The following is a 21,862-nucleotide window of genomic DNA, read 5'->3' on the forward strand; positions in this document are numbered from 1 at the left end:
ATTAGTTTGCATTTTCTAGAATTTTATGTAAATGGAGTTATAGAGTATGTACTCTTTCTTCCCTGTCTTCTTCCACTCAACATAATTATTTTGATTCATTCATGTTGTGGCAAATAACAGTAGTTCATTCCCTTTAATTCCCTTTAGTAGTGTTCTATTATATAGAAATACCACAATTTGTTTTCCCATTCATCTGTTGATGGAAATTTGGATTGTTTCCAATTTTTGGCTACTACAAATAAAGCTGTTATGAACATTCATGTGAAAGTCTTTGTATGGACATATACTTTCATTTCTCTGGGGTAAATAAATACCTAAGAGTAGAATATCTAGATCGTATAGGAGGTCTGTATGTAACTTCTTAAGAAATTACCAAACTGTTTTCCAAAGTGGTTGTACCATTTTACATTCCCACCAGTAGTGTATGAATGTTACAATTTCTCTACATCCTCACTAACACTTTACGTTGTCAGTCCTTTTAATTTTAGCCCTTTAAATAAGTATGTAATGTGATGTTGATTTACATTTCCCTAATCGTTAAAGATGCTGAGCAGTATTTCATGTGTTTCTTTGCTATCTGTATATCTTCTTTGGTGAAATGTCTGTTCAAATCTTTGTCTACTTTTTAATTGGATTGTTTGCTTTCATATTAGAGAGTTTTTTGTATGTTCGAGATAGAAGCCCTTTATCCAATATATGCTTTAAAATATTTTCTTTTAGTCTGTGGCTTGTCTTTTCATTCTAATGTGTGTCAAAGAGCAGAAGTTATTAATTTTGATGACATATAATTTTTCAGTTTATTCTTTTATAGCTCATGCTTTGGTGTTATGTCTAAGAAATCTTTGTTTCACCCAAGGTCACCAGAGATTTCTCCTATATTTATTTTAGACATTTTATAATTTTAGTTTTACATTTAGTTCTACGATCCATCTTGATTTAATTTTTGTCTAGCGTGCAAGGTATAGATCAAACTTCAATGTCTAATTGTTTCCGTACCATTTGTTGACAAGGCTATCTTTTCACTAGTGAATTGCCTTTGTATCTTTTTTTGGAAATTATATGTGCTGCCTTGGCAGCACATATAATGTGTCTTTGTGTCTTTGCACCAATGTGTCTTTGCACCAATATTTATTATAAGTCTTAAAATCAGGCAGTTTTAGTTCTCCAATTTCATTCTTCTTGCTTGCTTATACTTTTTACTTAGGAGAATTTTGTCCTTGGGTCTAGAGTATTAGGGCAAGGGTACTAATTGTAGTAAACAATAACTTTCATTTTGTTTACCAAGGTTTGTAGCTATTCAGAGTCAACAAAAACACAAACCATGGAATTAGAGCTGGTTCTGCGTCCTGGTTCTAGCACTTACTAGATGTGTGACTCTGGTCAAGTTACTTATCTCAAAGTCTCAGGCTCCTCAACTGTAACATGTGATGATAATATTTACCTCACAATATTGTTTTGAGGATCAAATTAGAAAATATCAAATCTCTGATATACATTTTTGCTTACTATACATTATTTTAATCTAAAAAAAAGTGCAATAAAAATATCTAGTATTTAGCTACCTAAGGCAGATATAGTAAAAATGTCTTTAACATTCTCATATCTCTTATTTTATCTTTATTTGAAAGCCTTTTGAATGATTCTTATTTAGTTTCAAGAATTAGACATAGTTGTAAAGTTTGAACTTATAATTTGAACATTAGGTATAGCAAAATATACTACTGTTTCTCGTACATCTGTGTTACATTCAAATGGATGGGTTAAAAACCAACAGAGTAATGGTTGAATAACATTGTTTGATGATGGGGCTCTATATGGGCAGAGATTTTCTATCGCTTTTGAGGCACAGAAAATTCCAGCCAAGGAAAATCCAGCTCCATGGGATAATGCATGCATGGAAGATGATTAATGCCTATAAATCTAAATTTTTCTCTTATGATGACTTGGGATAGACGTTGACCCATCTCTGTTCTGTCTACGTGAAGGCGTAACTTGGGTTTTCACTGAAAGTTAAATTAAACAATATAAAAAAAACTCCACACATAATAAGACAAAGACGAATAACTGCATTTAGAAATGCAGGCAGTTAAAGAAACTAGAACCCTTAATAAACATATGAAAAGATTTGTAACCTCGTCTATCTTAGTGAAATGCAGATCAAAGCAACAATGAAGTACCATGTCAGGCACCTCATACTGGCAAAGAGTAATAAGGTTGATAACATCAAATATTGGCAATGATGTTGGGAAAAGGAACTAATATGTGGCTGGTATGAGTCTAAATTGATAAAACTAGTTTTGAAAGCTATTTGACAATACCTAATAAAGTTGAATATGAATATAATCTAAGATCCAGCACTTCTTTCCTTGATACTTGCTCTAGAGAAATTCTCATACATATACACAGAAAGACATGTAGAAAGATACTCATTGAAACACCATTTGTAACAGTGAAGAATCGAAAACAGCCTTATCTACCTTCTCTTTCTCTCTTTCTCTTTCTCTTTTATACACACACACACACACACACACACACACACACACACAGTTCAAGTTATTTTTCTGAACCATTTGCAAATCACAGTACTCATGGCACTTTAACCCTAAAGGTATTTTTTAAAACCAAGTTCTGAAGTGGATATAAAAAAATGTTAACATATTTGATTTTGCTGGTCGGAACATACAGATCTGTCATTTTCTGTACTTTTCTATATTTGTGTGTGAGTTGTTAAAAGTTGAACGTAAATATGAAAAATTTTAAAAGAAACATGATATTTGTTTCTTTATTTTGCTTTCTTCTTTACAAACTTCTTTTAATGTCCTACCTTAAGACCAAGCAAACATCTTTCCCGTTTCGCTTCTTGTTTGATTTAAATCTTGTTTGATTTAAACGCATCTTTGGCTCTTCTCTTCACATCCTTTGAAGTATCTCCTAGGTAGCTGTTTTGTGTTCAGAGTTTCTTTAGATATCTCCTTGCTTCTAGTGATCTCTGTTTGCTATCACATTAAGCTCGTTGGACCTAAGTTGTTGATTATTTCCCTGCTTCTTTGATATTAATGGCAGTTTGGATTGACAATTAAAACTTAACTTCTTCTGTATTTCACGACAGGAAGGCTTTGCAGGGCTTGTGAATATTGCTCCATCTGTCTGTCTTGGTATGTAAGATATTTATATGTAGGGAGGGATGTTTGTTTTAGTTTATGACAGATACTTATAATGAAGATTAGATCATACACTTCCCAGAATTTCCCAAGCATGTAATCAACAATTCTTAATCTTTAAAACAAAGGCTTGGGGTGCCCCCTCAGTCTGCACAGTATTTTTAGCTGCCAAAATGAACTCTCTGTCCATGTCAAACTCACTTTACGTGTACGTACTTCAAGTTCCCTATTTTCTTTCATCTGCTTCTTTGGTAAACAGATGACAGAAACTTCCTCTGCCTGATTTCTATGACATACTGCAAATTTAGCTCAGACGCCATCTGGCTGTATGTGTCTGGCTATTTACAGAAAGGGAGGGTTTACCTTCCTTCCTTCTGGAGAGACCTTGGTCTTCCCATGGGTTGGAGTCTATTTGCAAAGGACTATTTGGAATTGGAGCTCCTGGGTAATGGAAAAAGGTCTCTCTTTTTGTGGTACTTGAACAATCGGTTAAAACCGACTCCGATGAACCATTTCCAACATGTGCTGATCTTATAGTGTTTGCTTTTTAATTATTTTCTCCTCTTGTATTCATGGGTGGTGTGAAGACCTACATGACCCTTCTTCAGCTGTTGGTTATCACAGAGAGTCCACTTGGGCCACAGATGGAAGTGCATGCAAATGGCACAGAGCACTTAGCCCAGCCACTATGCCTGAATGCTACTGGAGGTCCTAGCCTGGTCCTGGACTCTAATTTTGATCCAGAAACTACCCTGAAGTCAGCCTGTAAGGTACAGACTGGGCTCTGTGACTAACCTGGAAGGTTGGTCCAGGGCTTCCAAAGTTCCCAGGTTAAGCTGGAGCCAACAGGGCCTCTAGGGAGTCCCAGACAAGATGTGTTTATTTCCCAATTCAGAAGAGATTTTTCTCTTGTCAGTTTAGACTTCCTGTTTAGGGCGATTGAGAACGGGATGTGTTTCGGGGCAATATTCACCAAGACATTTGTCTCATTGCATTTGGTGATTTTCGCAAATCATTTAACATCACAATTATCACTAACTGTCACTTCCCTGTTACTGTTTTTGTTCTGATGTCCTAAATTTGGGAACTGGTAACTGGACTATAAGTTCCTTTAGGGTGAGGACTGGACGTTTAAATTTTGTATTCCTATCATCTGCCACAATGTCTGGGATATAATAACTTCTCAATAAATGTCTGTGCCTAGAAAATATGGCTGAATAAATGGTTGCAAAACATATCCTGTACTTTCCTTAATCCTCTCCTATTCTTTTTCTACTCTTCCGTATCATCTCTTAGACCAAAATCTCAGATAATTTCTAGCACTGTGTGTTCCGACTGTTTCCCGTAACTCTTCCTTTATACCTCTTCCCTCAAATTTTGTTCATTAAAAAAAATAACAATGTTTTGTTTTCTCCCTTGGACTTTGTCCTTCATTTTAAATTATTTAAAACAGTATTCATATCTCTGTCTGATTCTTATCTCAAGTTCTTGCTTTTTTGAGGTTTTTATGCCTGATGACTCTTGCTTATGGTGACTTATTTGCACGTGAGTCTTGTGGTTTACGCTTGTGAGCTCATCTTCAGTGGAGGTGTAATCTGTGGGTGTCCTGGCTTGCTTGTATTAAGGTCACATCTCTCCAGATAGCTTTCGTTTCTTCTTCTTGGCGCCCTGGGAGTATCCTTGGCTGAACACCAATATTTATGCCTACTTTTCAGCTTGGAAAGTTCCTGGTTTGCATAGGTACTTTGGATTCAAAACCCCAAACCACATGAGGGCAGAATCTGGAGATGCAGTTGCTCAGTGGAGACACTTATTCCCCTACCAAGAATCTAGGCCAAGACATTGCTTGATATCTGCCTGTGGAGCGTTTGGCTTTTTTTTTTTTTACTTTCGAGCCCACTGTTTTACTTGAAGAATCTTTCTTTAAGACCACTTCAAAGGTTTTTCTCTACACGAGGGTCTCAGTTCCAGTTCTCCACCTTATCTCGCATCCCTGAGCAAGTGTTAAATCCCAACCCTCTGGTGTATTGACTCTTCCTGTAGTAAAAGCATATGTGTTTTCAGCTTTGGTTCTCAATTTACTCTTCATTTTTGGCCCCAGACTACTTAATTTATTGTAAGCTCATTTAAAAGAATATTTACTAGTGTTTGTCACCTATTTTTCCCCCCAGAATTTCTTGGGAATTATAACGAAATGTTTATAGACAATCAAGGCAATTCCTACGGTGATGGTCTTGCTTCCATTTTTATAAAGAAAAATGTTTTAAGTTGGGAGCCAGGATACCTAATTCTTTTACATTAGTTTGCTGTGTTAAGCAAGTCATAGAATCTATTCCAGGGCTCAGTTTCCTCCCTCTTTTACATGGTGATAGGACGACTTACCAAAATAGTTCTGGAAGGTATGTCTCCCCTGATAGGGATGTTATGAGATTCAAATGTAGAATAGATGAGAAGGAATTTTGGAAAAAAAAAAATTAAAAGCACTTCCATAATTACCAGACAGGTTTTGTTTCTTCTTCTAGATACCCTAGAGGTATCACTGGCCTAGAACCTATTTTTACTAGTTATTACTAGTATTCTCTTTTCCCCAGATCCTCCCCCACCCCTTCTATTATACCATTGCATCACCCACTCTGTTTGTCTAGCTTATGGCAAAGAAGAGTGGTCTTATACTTCAGCAGAGGATGAATTACAAACTTCTGGCTGATTCACCTGATTGAATATGATGATGACTGTGGTTCTGTTGTTCACCCCTTGACTCATGATCCTATACATCTCTCGGGTTTCTGCTGGAGAGCAGGTGTTAGCAACCCGTGGTCAGCAATAGAAATGCATTGTTATTTTGGTTAAGGTCTTAATAGCATGTGAAAGTGTTTATGTGGTTCTGCTTCTTCAGAGAAACAAAGGACTGCTGCCTGAATACAGACCTTCTCTGCAGTTACCTCTATGGCATGTCACTGAAGGAGATGATCAATTGGCATAGATGTTTTGGAAGCTACAGGAAACTTTTAAGTGCATATTCACAGAGACACTGGGATTTCCAATCAAGAATTTTTACAATATGATCTCACATAGTACACCCATTTTATACTATGAAAACTTCAGTTTGAACAAGCTATGTCATAAAAGTGCCATAAAAGGGGCCACAAAATCAGCAAGGCCAGTCATATAATAACAGGCCACAGATTTAGATATTAGGGTTTTCTTGACTTTTTATTTGAGGCCAAATTCTCCAACAGAGCACTGACTTTGCTTCAGGTCAAATGAAGTCATAATTTGGGTTGGGTTAGTCCTTGTTTAAAGCATTTAGGTGAGGTTTAATTTATTGAACCAAACCCTGGAACCAGTTCAATGTCCAGAATAACGTATAATTACATAACTTTTATCCTAAGACACAAGAGAAATTTTTTAGTAGCTATAGTGGGAATTCAAAGGAAATATAAGGCTAAAATGGAAAATACTTGTAGAGATCTCGATAAAAGAAATAGAAATAGAAAACATGTTGGAAGTCTAGTCTTAGTTATTTGTATAATTCATTGTACAAATTATTACACTTGACTTTCAAATAAACGAACGTGTTTCAAATATTGAATCTTTATTTTTACAGAAAGGGTGATATGGCTGTAAAAGGGTGAACCATGGTTGTATATCTTACTGAATTTTCCAAGGCATACCGTTATTTTATATGGAGTAGTTATATGACTGCCTGATTTCCACTTATCGGTACTAATTACCTGCAGCATACATAGACAACATAAATTCCCAGCTAATTCAGACTCCTCTTTTCATCCACTTAAAAGTTAGTCCATCCTTTCATAAAACCTACTTACCAGCCCTCCTAACAAATAGACTGATGTGTAGATCAGTTCTCTGCCATCTCTTTTATTAATAGATATTAGTGAGTTATGAAATGTCTAAAAGCAATAATCTGAAAGAGACTGAGCAAGAGCAGAGATCAGGAAATAGAGCAATATCCTTGGGCTAATCAAAGGTTGTTAGGTGGATTGTATAATCAAGTAATCACAGGAATAATGGTTAAAATTAATAGTGAATCAATGAGTCTCTGGAAACTAAAATACATGCTAGTTTTAGGAGAAACCTCAAAGATAGCATGGTGCTTTGGTTACCATTGTTATGGAGCAATCGATGGAAGTTTGTAGAAGAGACCACACACACAGACCAGTTCGGTTTGGCCAATTTATGCTGAGCACCTAGGTTGTTGCTGCTATGGGGATAAACAGGAGTAAGTCTTTATCCTGTGAGAGTTCTCAGTCTTGGAGGGAAGATACCACACAACAGTCTATGACAATAATGGCTCTGCCTGGAGCATTTGCTGTGCATAGGCCAAGCCTCATGCCTGCCTAGAGCTCTGTTTACTTACATGAACTTGACTTCGCTTATCAGTTTTCTAAGGTCAATGTTATTATCTCCAATTTACAGAAGGGGAAGCAATATATTTTCCCCCGCATGTTGTTGTGCTGCCTCTTAGCACAGTACGTTAAATGCCTTGCCAAGGACTTAGACTGGTGTCTGAGCAGTGAAAGTCTAATCTTGGCTCCGCTACGGGGTCTTGAGGAAATTTTTAATTTATTTGAGCCAGTTTTCTCATCTATAAAACGGAAATAGTAATCTCTTACCTCAGCTCTGAGCTTCATTGTCAACATCCTCAGAAAGCTTTCCTCTACCACTCTAAGGAATTTTATTCCCATCACTCCAGTGACTTGATCCCATTACCCTGTTTTAATTTTTTTATAGCCTTTATCACCATCTGAAATTATCTTCTGTGACATTTGTTTACATGACTATGTTGGCCTACCCACTTGAATGTAAGTTTCATAAAGGCCAGGACTGGGCCTTTCATGGTCACCCTTCTGTCCCCAGAATCTGGTTTCTGGCACACAGTAGGTATTCAATAAGTATTATATGAATGGGAAGTGGTCTAGGCAACAGTTAATGGTGATAGAAAGGAGAAAATGACTGTACTTATGTGTAATGTCCTTGTGAACAATTCCACTATGTTCCCTTAGAAAGAAAATAAAATCATTGAAAGCTTTGAATTATACTGTTAAGGTAGGTACAAAGGTTCAAATATGTTTTGCTTTAACCATTACTGAAGTTTTGAAAATAATTCAGTTCCATCATCCGGTGCATGATAGTCCATCCTGACCTGAGCTGACCTTTCATAAATGGAGCAGGGAGGCCAGTAGAACACACAGACACACAAAATGGCATCTTTCATACCTGTGACTGTGAGAGATGCTGAGAAAAATCTATAACCAGAAATCACCTGAGTAGGTGTTTGGCCTTCACTTTCTCCCACAGGCATTAACCTCAGAGTGAATGACATGTCTTACTATGTCTACAAAAGCCACCTCCAGGCACCACTGACTTATTGTTTATCTTTCCCATTGTTTCAGGATTCTGAGAAGCGAACCCCGCTTCATGTGGCTGCTTTTCTGGGAGATGCAGAGATCATCGAACTCCTGATTCTTTCAGGTAAATACCAGCTGTACTTCAAGTCAATTGTAGATACAAGGTTTAAATGATCAACTTACTAGATTGATTACTACAGTGAGCCCAAACAAAATTTCTTTTTTGTGCTCATGGAAGTTTATTTGATCAGTGATTTTTTTTATCAGTAGATGAAAGACAGTGTAAGAAGCTGTTCTTGTTGAAAACTGACTTCTCCAGTAAAACTTTCATTTTACTTTGAAAGTCTGATTCCTGACTGTCTAATCAGGCACAGTATTATAGATGAATTTAGTATATTTGGATATACTCAATTCAATATATTTGGATATCTTCTTACACTTTTCCATTGTAAAAAAAGAATAAACAAGAAAACTGATTTCTTAAGGTCTACATGAATACACACAAATGTGTGTGTGTATTTACCTATATTTAAATTGCACTGCAAAACAATGCTCTGTTTTGTTTATGGATATATGACTGACTGTGTAATAGAAATATAAAAACATGGAAGGAAAGGAAACATCAATTTCTGGATAGTGGTTACCTCTGAGAAAGCGGGTTGAGTGAGAGATATTTTCAGGGAAGGATGTAAAAGAGACTACAACTCTGTAAAATATTTTATTTTTTAAAATTAGAACAAATATGGCAAACAGTATTAAATCTGATTTGTGTGAACACTGGTCCTCGTGATATTCTCTTCATTTTTCTGTGTATTTTAAGTATTTCATTCTATTTAAACTTACCAATGGTTTCAGTTTTGGAAACCTGTATGCTGGTACATCTCACCAAACAGGTTTCCAAAACCAGTATGCGCTTTCTCCCTTGAGTATTTGCTAGAAAAATCCCTGCACTGATCTTAGCACATGCGTGTGCCTTAGTGTGGATTGTGTGCAGACCGGCTGGCTTTCTTCCCCCTCCTTTTTGTTTGGGAAGATTAAAATCTGGAGGAAATGCCTCTGCCCACAGACTATGCAAAAGACCTATACTTTGTGTGCAGTAGCAAAGGGAAACTAGAATTCCAAAGTAAGCTACACAAAGATAGGAGCTGATACATAACATTTAAGTAGATGTGGAGAACATTGTGGAAAAGAAATAAGAATTGTGTTGAGCTACACAAGGAAGATTCACGTTGTCCTACTTTTGTTGTGTTCATCTCCTTGAGGTGGCTTTCCCCAGGAAACAGGTGTTCTGTGCCTTCTAACAGTCGCATGGAGCTTAGGTTAGATTTTGTGGTGCATTCCCTATGTTTTTGAGAACAGGCCTTCCTTCTGACAATTCTAAAGATATTCCAAGGCTATGCTCTAAACCACCATGTATTGTTTAGTGCTGGCCCAGACTATGGCTAAGAGCCAGCACACATCTGGCCAGTTGTTCCAGCAATAGAAATTTGGCCCATGGAAAATTGTAGGCAGAAATCAGTGGGGATATAAAATAAAGAATCTTGTGCTATGACACCTAATAGTCCCCACTAGCTATACCCACCATCCAAATGTTGAAATAAGAGACATCTCAGAGAAATGTTAGGTTCACGTATGGTACAAATTCAAAACTTTGTCTTTTGTCTTAGAACCCCACGTTTGGCTTTTGTTTGGTTGGTTTTCTACATCTTCAAGGACAGGTTTTAATTCTGTAGCATGAAGTCGACCCACCTATTTTTCTCAGGTATCTGGGAGTTGGTGATTGAGAAACTTGGTTTCACATTACCTTCATGTGGGTGTGCAGTCCATCAGCCTTTCTTAAATGTGCCGTATTCAGTAGAGCCAGGAGAAGCTGTTCTATATATCTTGGTCTGTGTGCCTCTTTGGTCTTAGAGTTACTGAGCTGTTAAACTCTCTAGAATAATTTCGGGTGGCACATGCTATGGAATTTTTCCTCCTCCCTCCATCAAATTAAGAAGACTTAGAGTAAGAGAGAGCATTAGAGAAATTCTTTAAAAAATTTACTCAACTGCAGAAGCTTAGGCAAACTCTTGGAATTCACACGGCTTTAATTTTCAATTTGTATATCATATTCATAAAGAAATATTCTAAGAGCCTGATGATTTCATCTTTGAGCTTACATCTGGCAGCTGACCCTTTAGGGAATCCAACCAAATTGTTTTCTAGCTTAATAATGAATGAGGTGCTAATGATTGGACAAATGATTTGGTCTTGCTGGAATAGCCCATTCCAGCTGTTTCTCTATTGCTGTATTAACTTGCAGAGCATAGTGCAACCCAAGCGTGCTAAATTCCTACTGACATTATCTCCTGTTAGCCAGGTGGATGGAGTCCTGAATGCCTCTGAGAAGACAGGGAGGAACTTAGGCCTTGCAAATTTCCCCTTCATATAACTGCCAGTCCAGATTCTGGCTTTATTCTGCCCCGCCCCCAGCCCCTACTTTAGCTTCTGCTTGGGGACTGGCCTAGTTAGGCTTAAGGCAGAGAGAAGGAAAGGAGCTTGCTAAATCATTTGCCCAGAGACGTATGAATGAGATCGGTGTAAACCAATCAGTGGATAAGAGTTAAGAGACAAAGGTAGAGATATAGGAAACAGAGCACAAAGAAAAATGACCACAGTGACAGTACCATGTAGAGAAACTCTGGGGATGCACAAGGGTTAGAGAGTTCTGGGCTGAAGGAAGAAACCTGGAAGTACCCACCCTCTAACATGGGAGTGTTTGTGAGGTGTAAGTACTAATTAAAAACAATAAATTTAAATAAATAAATAAATAAATAAATAAATAAATAAATAAATAAATAAATAAATTTATTACAACCTAGGCCACCAAACAATGGTATTCCTATAAAATTATTTCCTGTGATTTTTCGAAATGTGATTTCCCCTCCCAATGCAAATTTCCTCCAGAGCTGTGGCAGGCCATGGTTTTCAGTTTCATGCATAAAAGATATTCATCCTCTGAGGTTGGATTTTGTTGTTGTTATCTTTTTTCTAGAAGTGAAAGAGGGGTGATTAAATCAGGCAATGATGATTTTGGCCCCCAATGAGGTGTGATTATAAAATGATGAGCCATTATCTGGTAGGTATGAAAACTGGCTTTAAAAGCAAGCCCAAGGGGGAGCTCTAAAAATGTTCCAAGCAATTGCCACATACATGGAATTATCATACACTCTTCCAAGGTCATTGCTTTGAAGGACAGTCTCCTGGGCTGTAATAAGATTTGGTCTGTTGGTTAAAAAAAAATCAATAGCAAGCTGACTTCATTGTATTATAATATTTCATATGATTTTGTTCATAGTTGTTTATTTCTATAATTAAAAGCCAAACTTTGGATAAATCAGCCTTAGGAATCAATTACTCTCTTTGCCTTATAAGATATTCCTGTCACTTGTCTACTGTTTTTCTTTGTTCTACTTCTTCCTTGAGGACAGGGCTAAGAGAACAGAAATATTGCCTCTGGAAAAGATGCTCAGAGTTCTTCTTACTCCTGATCTCTATGAAAATGATATTAAGTGGTAATAGGGATAAGATTTAAAAAAAAAATGCCCGTAATTTATAATCAGAGTTTATGCCTGACAACTTTTAGATGGGTCTGTGTTTCTGAAGAATCAGTGTAGCCCTGCACTTTTAAAAACATGTTTAAGCTTTAAAATGCTTTTGCCTTTAAATCATTAGACATGCAGACTCTGTGTCTGTCAGTGCACAATGGTGCCTGACAGGCAGGTAAATAACGTGGAGCTTCCTGTAGAAAAATCAGTTATAAATATTCAACTCAGAGCCAAAACCAGCTGACATCTCCCTCTGACATGTAAACAAGACTCTGGGAAGCATTCGGAGGAAGAGGATGAGGAAGCCAGGAGCAGGGGATGACACTGATGAAATACTGCTCGGTCCTCATGCAGATAACTCTGCTTTTGTCATAATAATTCTGTTGTTCAGGGAGAGGAGGTTTTCTCAGCAGCTGCCCATTCAATCTTCTGGAGGAGGCTGAGTGGAGTGATAGAGGACTTTAACAGGGACCGAAAGGAGCCACTTGCTAGGTTTCTAATTATCTTTCAACTCTTCAAGTGACTCCAAAGCTGCACGGAAACAGTGTTGGTGTTGTTTGTTACACGCAAGGGGTGTGTTGCTTTATGGTGCTCAGCAAGCTCAGGGTCATTTTTCTCCTTGAAAGAATTTTAATATTAAAAGCCACATTTGGATCTACATAAAAATGAAAGTTTTCAGAATATATAAACAATAATAGTAATAACAATACAATGCAAGTGTGTAAATACAAATTATAAGAAAATACAATAATAGAAAAATAGGTGAGTGACCACTTCAGCAGCACATATACTAACATTGGAAAAACAGGGGAAATAGGAAAAAGAACATGAACGAGCAGTTCTCAGAGAAGGAATCGTAATTGGCCAGTACACAAACATATTTGAAGTCAACCAACCTCCCTATTAAACAGGAAAGCACAGAAATGAGATACCACTTTCTTCTAATCAGGTATGTAATATTTTAAATGACTGATAATACCCAGTTTGATGAGGAAGTGGGGAAAACTAAGTGGTCTTACATACTGTGTGTGAGTAAATTGGCGCACTTTGTAGGGTGGAGACTGTGAAAACCAGAAGTGTGCATGACCTGTGACACAGCAAGCCCACTTCTAATTATCTGTCCTAGACAAGTACCTACACATTTGCATAAGGAGTCATCATCTTATGGGTGTTCATAGCAGCATTGTTTGAATAGTGAAATAGTGGAAACAAGTAAAATATCCATCAATAGAGTGAATGTCTTAAAAAATGTGGCATTTATATGTTGGAATTCATGTGGAAATGAAAAAGAATGGACTCACTCTCTAAGTATCAACATAGGTAGATAAGAAATATATATTGTTGAGTGAAACAAGGAGATTCAGGGTCTTATTACAATATGATACAACATACTAAAAAACTTACGAAACAATGCTATAGATTTTTTTAAATTATTCTATAATATTTTAAATATACAAAAATAATATTGTACTGACCACTCAGCTTAATTCTCTCGATTTTCTATGGGTACATATATTTGCACATGAAGGCATAAAAGAAACTGGAAGCATGTGTACCAAGTTCAGAGCAGTGGTTTTCTTCAGGGAGTAGGGAGAGTGCAGCATTGGGGATGATACTCAAGGGGACTTTACTTAAATCTGTAATGATACTTTTCTTCTTTTAAGAAGAATTCATTCGTGTATTGTTTGTGTGATCAAAACATAAAGAAAAATAGATCTGTTGCTGTTCATTGTGTTAGGCAAATTTTCATAGCTTCAGTTCACACCAGCTCATTTGAGGAGATGTTGCTGAATTTCTCTTTTAACCAGAAAGCGTCCTTCAGTTGGCAACTATTAATTTAGGTCTGGCCTGGGCTTAGAACTGTGCTAATGGCAGATGCCCCCCAGTCTTTATCTCTTAGTCTCTGACGCTGCTTTTAGAAATAGCAAGCGATTATTATATAGTGCTTATCATGTGCCCAAAAGTTATTGTCAGGGCTTTTGTGGTATATCCTTCTAGAGACTGTTCACTGTTCTTACAAAAGTGGACTCATTCCATGTGTAATGTTTTAGTACTTGCTTTTTTCACATGACAATATTTTGTGGACATCTCTCCACATTACTAAGCATTCTTATAAAGCATCCCAGCTACATCATATGGCTATACAATAATTTATTTAACCCGCTCTTCTTTGTCTAACACCATAGTTGTTTCCAGTATTTTATGACAAACTTTTTGTAAAACATCCTTGAAGATTAGTCCTAATATTCACCCATAGTTATTTCCTTTAGAAACATGTTGTAGAGCATTCTAATGCATAGACACACAAAGACAGAAATAGGTTGTATGTATGAGGTGGGGGAGAGCGGGAGAGGGAAAGAGGAGAAAGAGGGAGGCAGAAGAAAGAGAGGGAGATTGAAGATAAGATTCTGACATGCAGTGGCAAAAGGTAGACACAGATCTGGGAATGTGCTACACTCATAGACCATACCCTCGTCAGCATTCTGGTGGGCTGGCTGCGGAGGGAGCTACTGGGATGAGATACTTCGATTCAAACTGTGGTGCTAAAAAAGTGGCATTTGGAGAGACAACAAAAGATGCCCTAAGACTCTACATCTCTGCCACTTCTGTGGTCCTGCCTTTCCTGGGTGTGCTTACCTTGCCTCTGTTCTATAGCTGAGGATTCTACCCCTGGGATGAGCTGTAGTGATTGTGGAGAAAGGAGAGCAAAAGAAAAAAACAACAAAGAGACCAGCAAGTAACATATTATTAACTTGAAAATTTCTTTTCAAATTGGACTGCACAACCAAGAGCATCTTGCTACCATTCTCTTATTCACCTGGGATGAGCCTTAGGAAAATCCTGGAAGATACTGTACGGCTGGACCACTTTATATGGAAAGGATGGAAATGTCATTTTTACATCAAGGGCCACTAACTGAGAAAAAAATATTGTAAAAAAAAAAAAAAGCAACGTAATCCGCCTTCCCCCTATTTTTGTTGAGAAACATAAAACTTCAAATGTATTAGTTCTCTTAAAAATATTTTGTTAGTAATATTTCAAATGTACAGAAAAATGTGAAATAATAGAATTAATATACCCATGTACATCAAACTTTGCAAAACCAACGTTTCCATATTTTCATTGTATCTTTTTTTAAAGAAAATAAAACATTGAAGACACAGTTGCAGCCCATGGGGTATAGGTATTCACCCTTTTTCCCCACCCTCCCTTCCTAAAGACAGCCACTGTCCAGAATTTATATGTTTCTTAGCCATGTATGTTACTTTTATTGTATGTCTGTGCTTCTATAAACAAATATAGAATTGTTTTTGTAAATTTACAAACTTTGTGTAACTGTTAGTATGCCATAGGTATTATTCTGCAAATTCATTTGTTCATTCAATATCATTTTTCAAGTGCATCTGTTTATGTACAGAACTTCAATCTGTTCATTTCATGGCAGTGTAGCATTTCATCGTACAACTATATCACAGTATATTTATCCATTTTTCTCTTGATCAAACATTTAGGACTTCCAATTTCTTGCTGTTACAACATGCTGCAGGGAATATACTTGTACAAGTGTGAGACTTTCTCTGGGGTATATGATTGGGGTGGAATAACTGGGTGGTAGGGCACACACATTGTCTATTTTCCTAGGTAGAACCAAATTGCTTCCCAATGGAGCTGTACCAATTCACACTCCAACCATCTGTATTTAAGTCTTCCTGTTGCTGCATACTCTTACTAAATCTCGGCATTGTCACCCTTTATAATTTTCACCAATTTGATGGGTGTGAAACAATATGTTAAAGTCACTTTCATTTGCTTCCCCCTAATGAATTTTGAGGAGCAGTATCTTTTCATGTGTCTTGCCATTTGAGTTCCTTCCTCTTGCATTAACTTTTTAAGTTTCTACACAAGCAATACAAAACATACTCTGTCAAAGACTATAAATAATAAAATACGTATTTCTGTTCCATATTATTAGAACCAGAGTTTGGAACTAGGGAGAGAAAGATGTGATAGGAATTCTATGCTTCTTACTTCCTTGAGTCCTAGATTTAGAGGTGAATGAGACATTAGAACTGCTAACATTTTTCTAGTGCTTTGCAATTTACAGAATTGCAAAAGAATCAAGTACATTTTATTCTTCCAACCACCCAGTAAAGTGGGTAGAAATTATTATTTTTGTGTTGCTGTTAGCTCATTTTACAGATTAGTGGCTCTTGTTCACTGGGCCAGTAGGTGCTGAAGTCAGAACTCAAACCTGGGTTTTCTGACCGTGAATCCCACTGTCTCCAGAGCAATTAGCCCAGGATTTCCTACTGCTGGGAGACAGGTATTTACTGCCTTTGATTCTTAGCATGTGCAAACTTATTTTATTTGGTCCTTATGGATGTAAGGGGCTTGAACTGTTTCAGGTAAACTGCCCAGATGGAGTTAGAATTAGGACTCAAGTAATTTTAAGCCTGATATAAACTAAGCAACAATTTATTGGTGGTTCTCAACCTTGACAGCATATTATAATAACCCTGGGTACTGGGGAACTTATAAAAAAATACTTGTGCCCCATTTCAAACCAATGAAATCAGAATCGGGGGAGAGGAGACATTTTATGTCTTTGTTTTAGGGATTATGATGTTCTTGTTTTCTATAATGGATATTGTTGGTGGTATTCGTTCTTCTTCAGTTAAAGAGAAAAAAGTCTATGATTTATTTCCTTTTAGTTACTGCCGTAAACTAAATTTCTAGCTCACTTTTACCCATGAAAGTCTTTTTCTTTTTCAATCCAAGTTTTCTGTTTTTTAGCTGTCAGCTGGCTTTGACCTCACAGAGATTATTAGTCAGCCCCTGCTTCCACTTGACTCACTTTCTCGGCTCTTGTGCCAAGGCACCGCCTTTGTACTTCCTCCCCTCTGCCTTACTTTCTAGTTTCTTTAATTCGTCCTTCACTCTTCTTCCTCAACAAGCTTCCTTCCTTGTTGTCTAAGGCTAAAATAGTCTCGTCTTATTATATCTACAAAGGTATAATACAATCTATATTTTCTCTTCCTCTTTTGCAGCTCTTTTATAAAACTTTCCATATCTGACCAGAAGACTGATCAAAACCCTAAACCTCCTCCAAAAAGAAGTTCATATTGGGTGTTTCATCAGTTAAGTTGTAGACTTGGTGGATTTGCACTGTGGAGAGGGTGTCGTGGAAGGAGGCATATTCTGCTTTCCTTGACTCCGTTCCTACAGTTTCTGCTGCATGAGGGTGATGTGGCCTCCGGAGAGCAGAGCATGAGGCACATCCCTGAGAGCGAGCTGGTTCTGGCTCCTGTGGAAGTCTGTCTGCCTACCCCATGCTGGGAGAGAGCCATAGGCTTCATGTTGTATCTGTGCAAAAGCTCTGTGGAAGCTGCTTCTTCCTACCAAAACATCTGGTTGTTCCCAGAGAAATAATTGTGATTCCTAAATAAAGCAGATTTCTGCTAATCCCCTCAGCCCAGATGAAATCTCATCAGAACTCAGCTTCACAAGATTTGTTTGAAACTTAACGGGTCTTTGGTATACATTTGTTGGACGACTGCTCATGCTGACAGTTTGCCAAGAAAAGTATTGTGTGCCCTGTGACATAAATAATGACTAAACATATATGATTATATATTATATTCAGGATTATGCATTATATTCAGGAACATACACACACACGCACACACACATGCACACACACCTGAAAAGTACTTCATTTTTCAGAACCTACTTTTTCATAGTCCTAGAGACGCTCAGTCTTCTTACACCTCTATCTCCTACCCAGTGAGACACTGTATGTCTTATCTGGTCTTTACCCAATTCTTGTAACATTTTCAGCTTCTGATCTTGCTCCTTCTACTAGTGTACTGGGTGTCTCCTCCTACCTGGTTGCTAGAAAGCACATGGCTTATACAAAGAAAAAAACAAAACAAAATGTGGTGCTTGTAGCAGACAAATGAGAGTGCATGCTACTGCATTTGATATAACATCAACAGAACTTCCCCTGACTGCCTTATGTCTCTAACTCGTGCTGTTTGGTTCCAGGCGCTCGTGTAAATGCCAAGGACAACATGTGGCTGACCCCACTGCACCGAGCTGTTGCCTCCAGAAGTGAAGTGAGTGATTATCTTATTTTCCCTAGCACCTCCAGTCCCGAGACAGAGAAAAAACGCTTTCTGCTGATTAGGGAGGGATTCTCACTAGTGAGCAAAAGGCTTTTAGTTCTAATGCAAGAGGTTTACCTTTTAAAATTGAACAGCAGTTTCTTTGAGTGCATCCTGCATGCCATCTATGGTGCTGGGAGGGGGTGCCTGGGGTAGTCCAAGATGGGTGGAGTGACCCTTGACTTCAGTGAGTTCTCAGACTGGAGGGGGAAGCAAACAGGTAAGCAGATCAGTACACTATCATAACTGAATTGGAGGAGGAAGCAAATAACTGTCTGCTTGAATAGAGGAAGTCTTCCAAGAAGAGATGTCAATTGTGTCGACCCTTAGAGGATCAGTAGGGATTTACCAGGCCAAGAGAAGTAGGGAGGGCTGAGGCAGGGGCATAAACATGCTAGAGGACCAGAGGCATGGAGGTGAATGAATGGTGGGTTCAGTTGGAGGGTTCAGCTGGAACACGGGGTGTAGAGGAAGGTAAGTCTCATAGTAGAGGCTCTGGTTAAATGCAGAGGCTGGGTGTCCTCTGAGCAGGGTGGGGTGGGGGGTGGTCACAGCAGAGATAAATGTGAACCTGGCAGGACTTGGAGCCTTGTGAGGTGAGGTGGAAAAGAAGCCACTGGATGGATGGTGGTGCCATTAACTGTGAAAGCAGAGGCAGAGGAGCAGGGGCCAGGAAGTCAATCAGCTCTGTTTGAACATGCCGAGTTTGGCAAACATGTCACTGGAATGTAAGCTACCTGAGGGCAGGTATCTGTATTATGTTCCCTGAGGTGTCCTCATACTACATTGTAAGTCTGGTACGTTGTAGTTGCTCAAGAAAGAATTTATTTTTGAATGCTGGAAATTCGGGTGAAGATGGCTAATAGATTACCATTTTTATACAGGTCTAGAACTAAGAACAGAGAGGAATGCGGGGAGGGGTGGCAGGGAACCCTGGAGAATGTGAGCCTTGAAGCCTGGTCAGAGGGCATGTCCACCATCTAGGGATACAAGAGGCTCTAACCTTGGAGGTACTTCACATGGGATTGTTAGTCTTTGCAGCTGATTTTACCAAATGAAGCTTCTCCTCTGCTACTGGAGAAGGTGATGTTCTCCAAGCACACCGAAGAGCATGAGGTGTTGCTGAGAATGCATACACCGATGTTACAGGTGCCGCTGGTTGTCATCAGTGTCAGCTTTTCCTCTTTGGAACTATCTGGAAATTTCACAGTATATTTGGTAGATGATAGCTTAATGCTCGTAATCTTCCTTCCTGTGCTGTGTGATCTGGGTAGTTTTTATGAGATTGGTTGTATTGTCTTTCCAAATAGCCCATATGGAATGAGGGAGACATATGATCTTAAATTGCCTTGCTCTGACCAGGGGGAATTCATTCTTCTTACGTTTCCGCGTTTCATTTCTGTTTTACCTGGGAAAGCTTGTTCAATGGGCTGCTTGAGTTTGTATAGCCAGTTTCATGAAACCAGCTCTTCACAGAGGTATTTTTCCTCATCTTTTAAGACTATTTGATCTTTGGTAAACTAGAAAAAAATTCAAAAATCAAATATCTTTTGAAAAATACGGGTTTGTTTCCTCTTCTAACAAGAATCAGGTCTTTCTAGTTCAGAAAACATTTACCAAAGACTTCCTATATACCAGGCACTGTGCTTGCTGATGGAGTTACAGCAAAAAATGAGACACATGGCCATGTCCTCAGGAAGCATGTAGTCTTGTGGGACAGAAAGACACAAAAGCAGATGATTTCAGTACCATGTTACTTTTCCCAAGTGATCGCCACCTTTGTTGGCTCAACTAGCTGCAGAGGCTTCAATCCTCAAAATATCCATTTTCCATCAACCATCAGCCTGCCTTCTTTACATATTTTTAGTGTGTTTGAATTCATCAACCCAGTGATGGATCAACCTTTATATCTGAGAAAGGCATTTGTTGCTTTTCTAAGGAATCAATTCCCTTGCAGCTTTGCTGGACAAAAAAAGTTTTTTGCAGGTGTTTCTTGCAAGGCAAGAAATAAAATGCAAACAGGCCCTGAGCTGTGAATAATCAGGATCATCTATAAGCTTGCAAAAGAGGATACCTTCATATTAATATCTGTCACAGCAAGTTGAAAAGTTTCTGATGAAAATTGAAGTGTCTGTAACCATTGTTCGAAATGACTTCGGGCATCTAAACTCCAAAGCACATCACTCTGCTGTGGAAGTCCTAAATTCAGATTTCCCTTTTTTGAATTTGATCCTGTTGCCGTTACTCTTATGCTGTCCGCCCACACCCCCTTCAAATAATAGCTCAGGAAAGGGAAGAGGGCTTGAGGGGTAAAGAACAGAGAAGGTTTGCTCTGGGATTGTGGAATTTGGCTTTCAGCACTTGCCAAAGGGGCTACGTGTGTTCAGCATGTGTCTATTGCTTGGATTGATAAGCACTGAGATTACTTACGTGAATAGGTATTAACAAAAATTTCTTCATTGAGAGGCTTATAAACTCTATCTTGTCCTCAAAGCCTCTTTGCTTCTAAAGTGTAGGTAAATTGATCTCACAGGGTTCAGTGTTCAATCAGGGAAGCAGAATCACCATGAGAGATACAGAATAAGGTATTTACTATAGTAATTATACATTACATAATTGTACAAGCTACTGAAGAAGTTTATGTCAGGCTGTCACCTTGGCTTCTGTGTGGTCTCGAAGTCACTGTAGGCCAGCAGGATCTACAGTTGGTAAGAAAATCTGGACATGAAATGGGGGAGAACAGAACCCCTATCTATCTCTAAAATGCCTCAACATCGTGGGTGTGGGTGACTTGCAGAAGGAGCTGCATGCTTTACCTCTGAGCTTGTACATACCTGGCCCAAGAATGGGAGAAGCTGAAGAGGATACAATTGGATCTGAAGAAGCATCAACCCAGTACTGCCCTGTGCTAACACATTGATCCAGCTGGTCAGTGATATCATGCATAAGCTATAATATTACCTGGCAGCCAACACACCAGTCAGGCTGTGGTTTCATTTATGCCAGGGGTGTCCAAACTTTTTTCAACGTTTTTCACCAGGGGCCATATGCGGTAAAATACACAAACAGCCGGGCCACTCACTCGAGGTGAAGTACGTATTGCCTCCCCTGGTTTATTTAAGTAAACTAAATATATTTTTGGAATTTGCTGCAGGCCAATTAAAAATGGATTGCGGGCTGCAGTTGGCCCGTGGGCCGCAATTTGGACACCCCTGATTTATGCCTTGCAAAACTCATGCAGATTATTTTTATGGCCAACCCTAAATGGAACAATACAGGGAGGGAATTCTGGGAAATGTAGTTCAACTTGACACAATACAAAACTACCATTGAAATTTTTATTCTAGTTTAATTAAAAGGATCTTCTAGACAGTAAGTTCCTTGAAATGAGTGCCACACCTATTGCTTGTCATTGTATTTTTAGCATCTAGCTTGCTCAGTAAACAATTGTTTTTTGAGTGATTCATTAAAGACTGGGTTCTCAACTATGTTAACATGATTCTCTGTGCAACTGCTAACATTGAACTAGTATAGACCACAGAGAATGCTTGTGGTAATCATCTTTCATGCATGCAAGG

General features: G+C 38.3%; 1 protein-coding gene across 4 annotated transcripts in view; it reads left to right on the forward strand.

Annotated features, from left to right (window-relative positions):
- ANKRD44 (ankyrin repeat domain 44) overlaps positions 1 to 21,862 on the forward strand; it is a 288,736-nt gene that overhangs the window by 137,354 nt on the left and 129,520 nt on the right. For all 4 annotated transcript variants that reach the window (XM_033112215.1, XM_033112213.1, XM_033112214.1 and 1 more), the window contains exons 3-4: positions 8,579 to 8,657; positions 18,166 to 18,236. In XM_033112215.1, the coding sequence (XP_032968106.1) occupies positions 8,579 to 8,657; positions 18,166 to 18,236 (150 nt within the window). The remainder of the gene's footprint in view (positions 1 to 8,578; positions 8,658 to 18,165; positions 18,237 to 21,862) is intronic.

This window comes from Rhinolophus ferrumequinum, chromosome 8, assembly GCF_004115265.2.
Source record: "Rhinolophus ferrumequinum isolate MPI-CBG mRhiFer1 chromosome 8, mRhiFer1_v1.p, whole genome shotgun sequence".
Lineage (NCBI taxonomy): Eukaryota > Metazoa > Chordata > Mammalia > Chiroptera > Rhinolophidae > Rhinolophus > Rhinolophus ferrumequinum.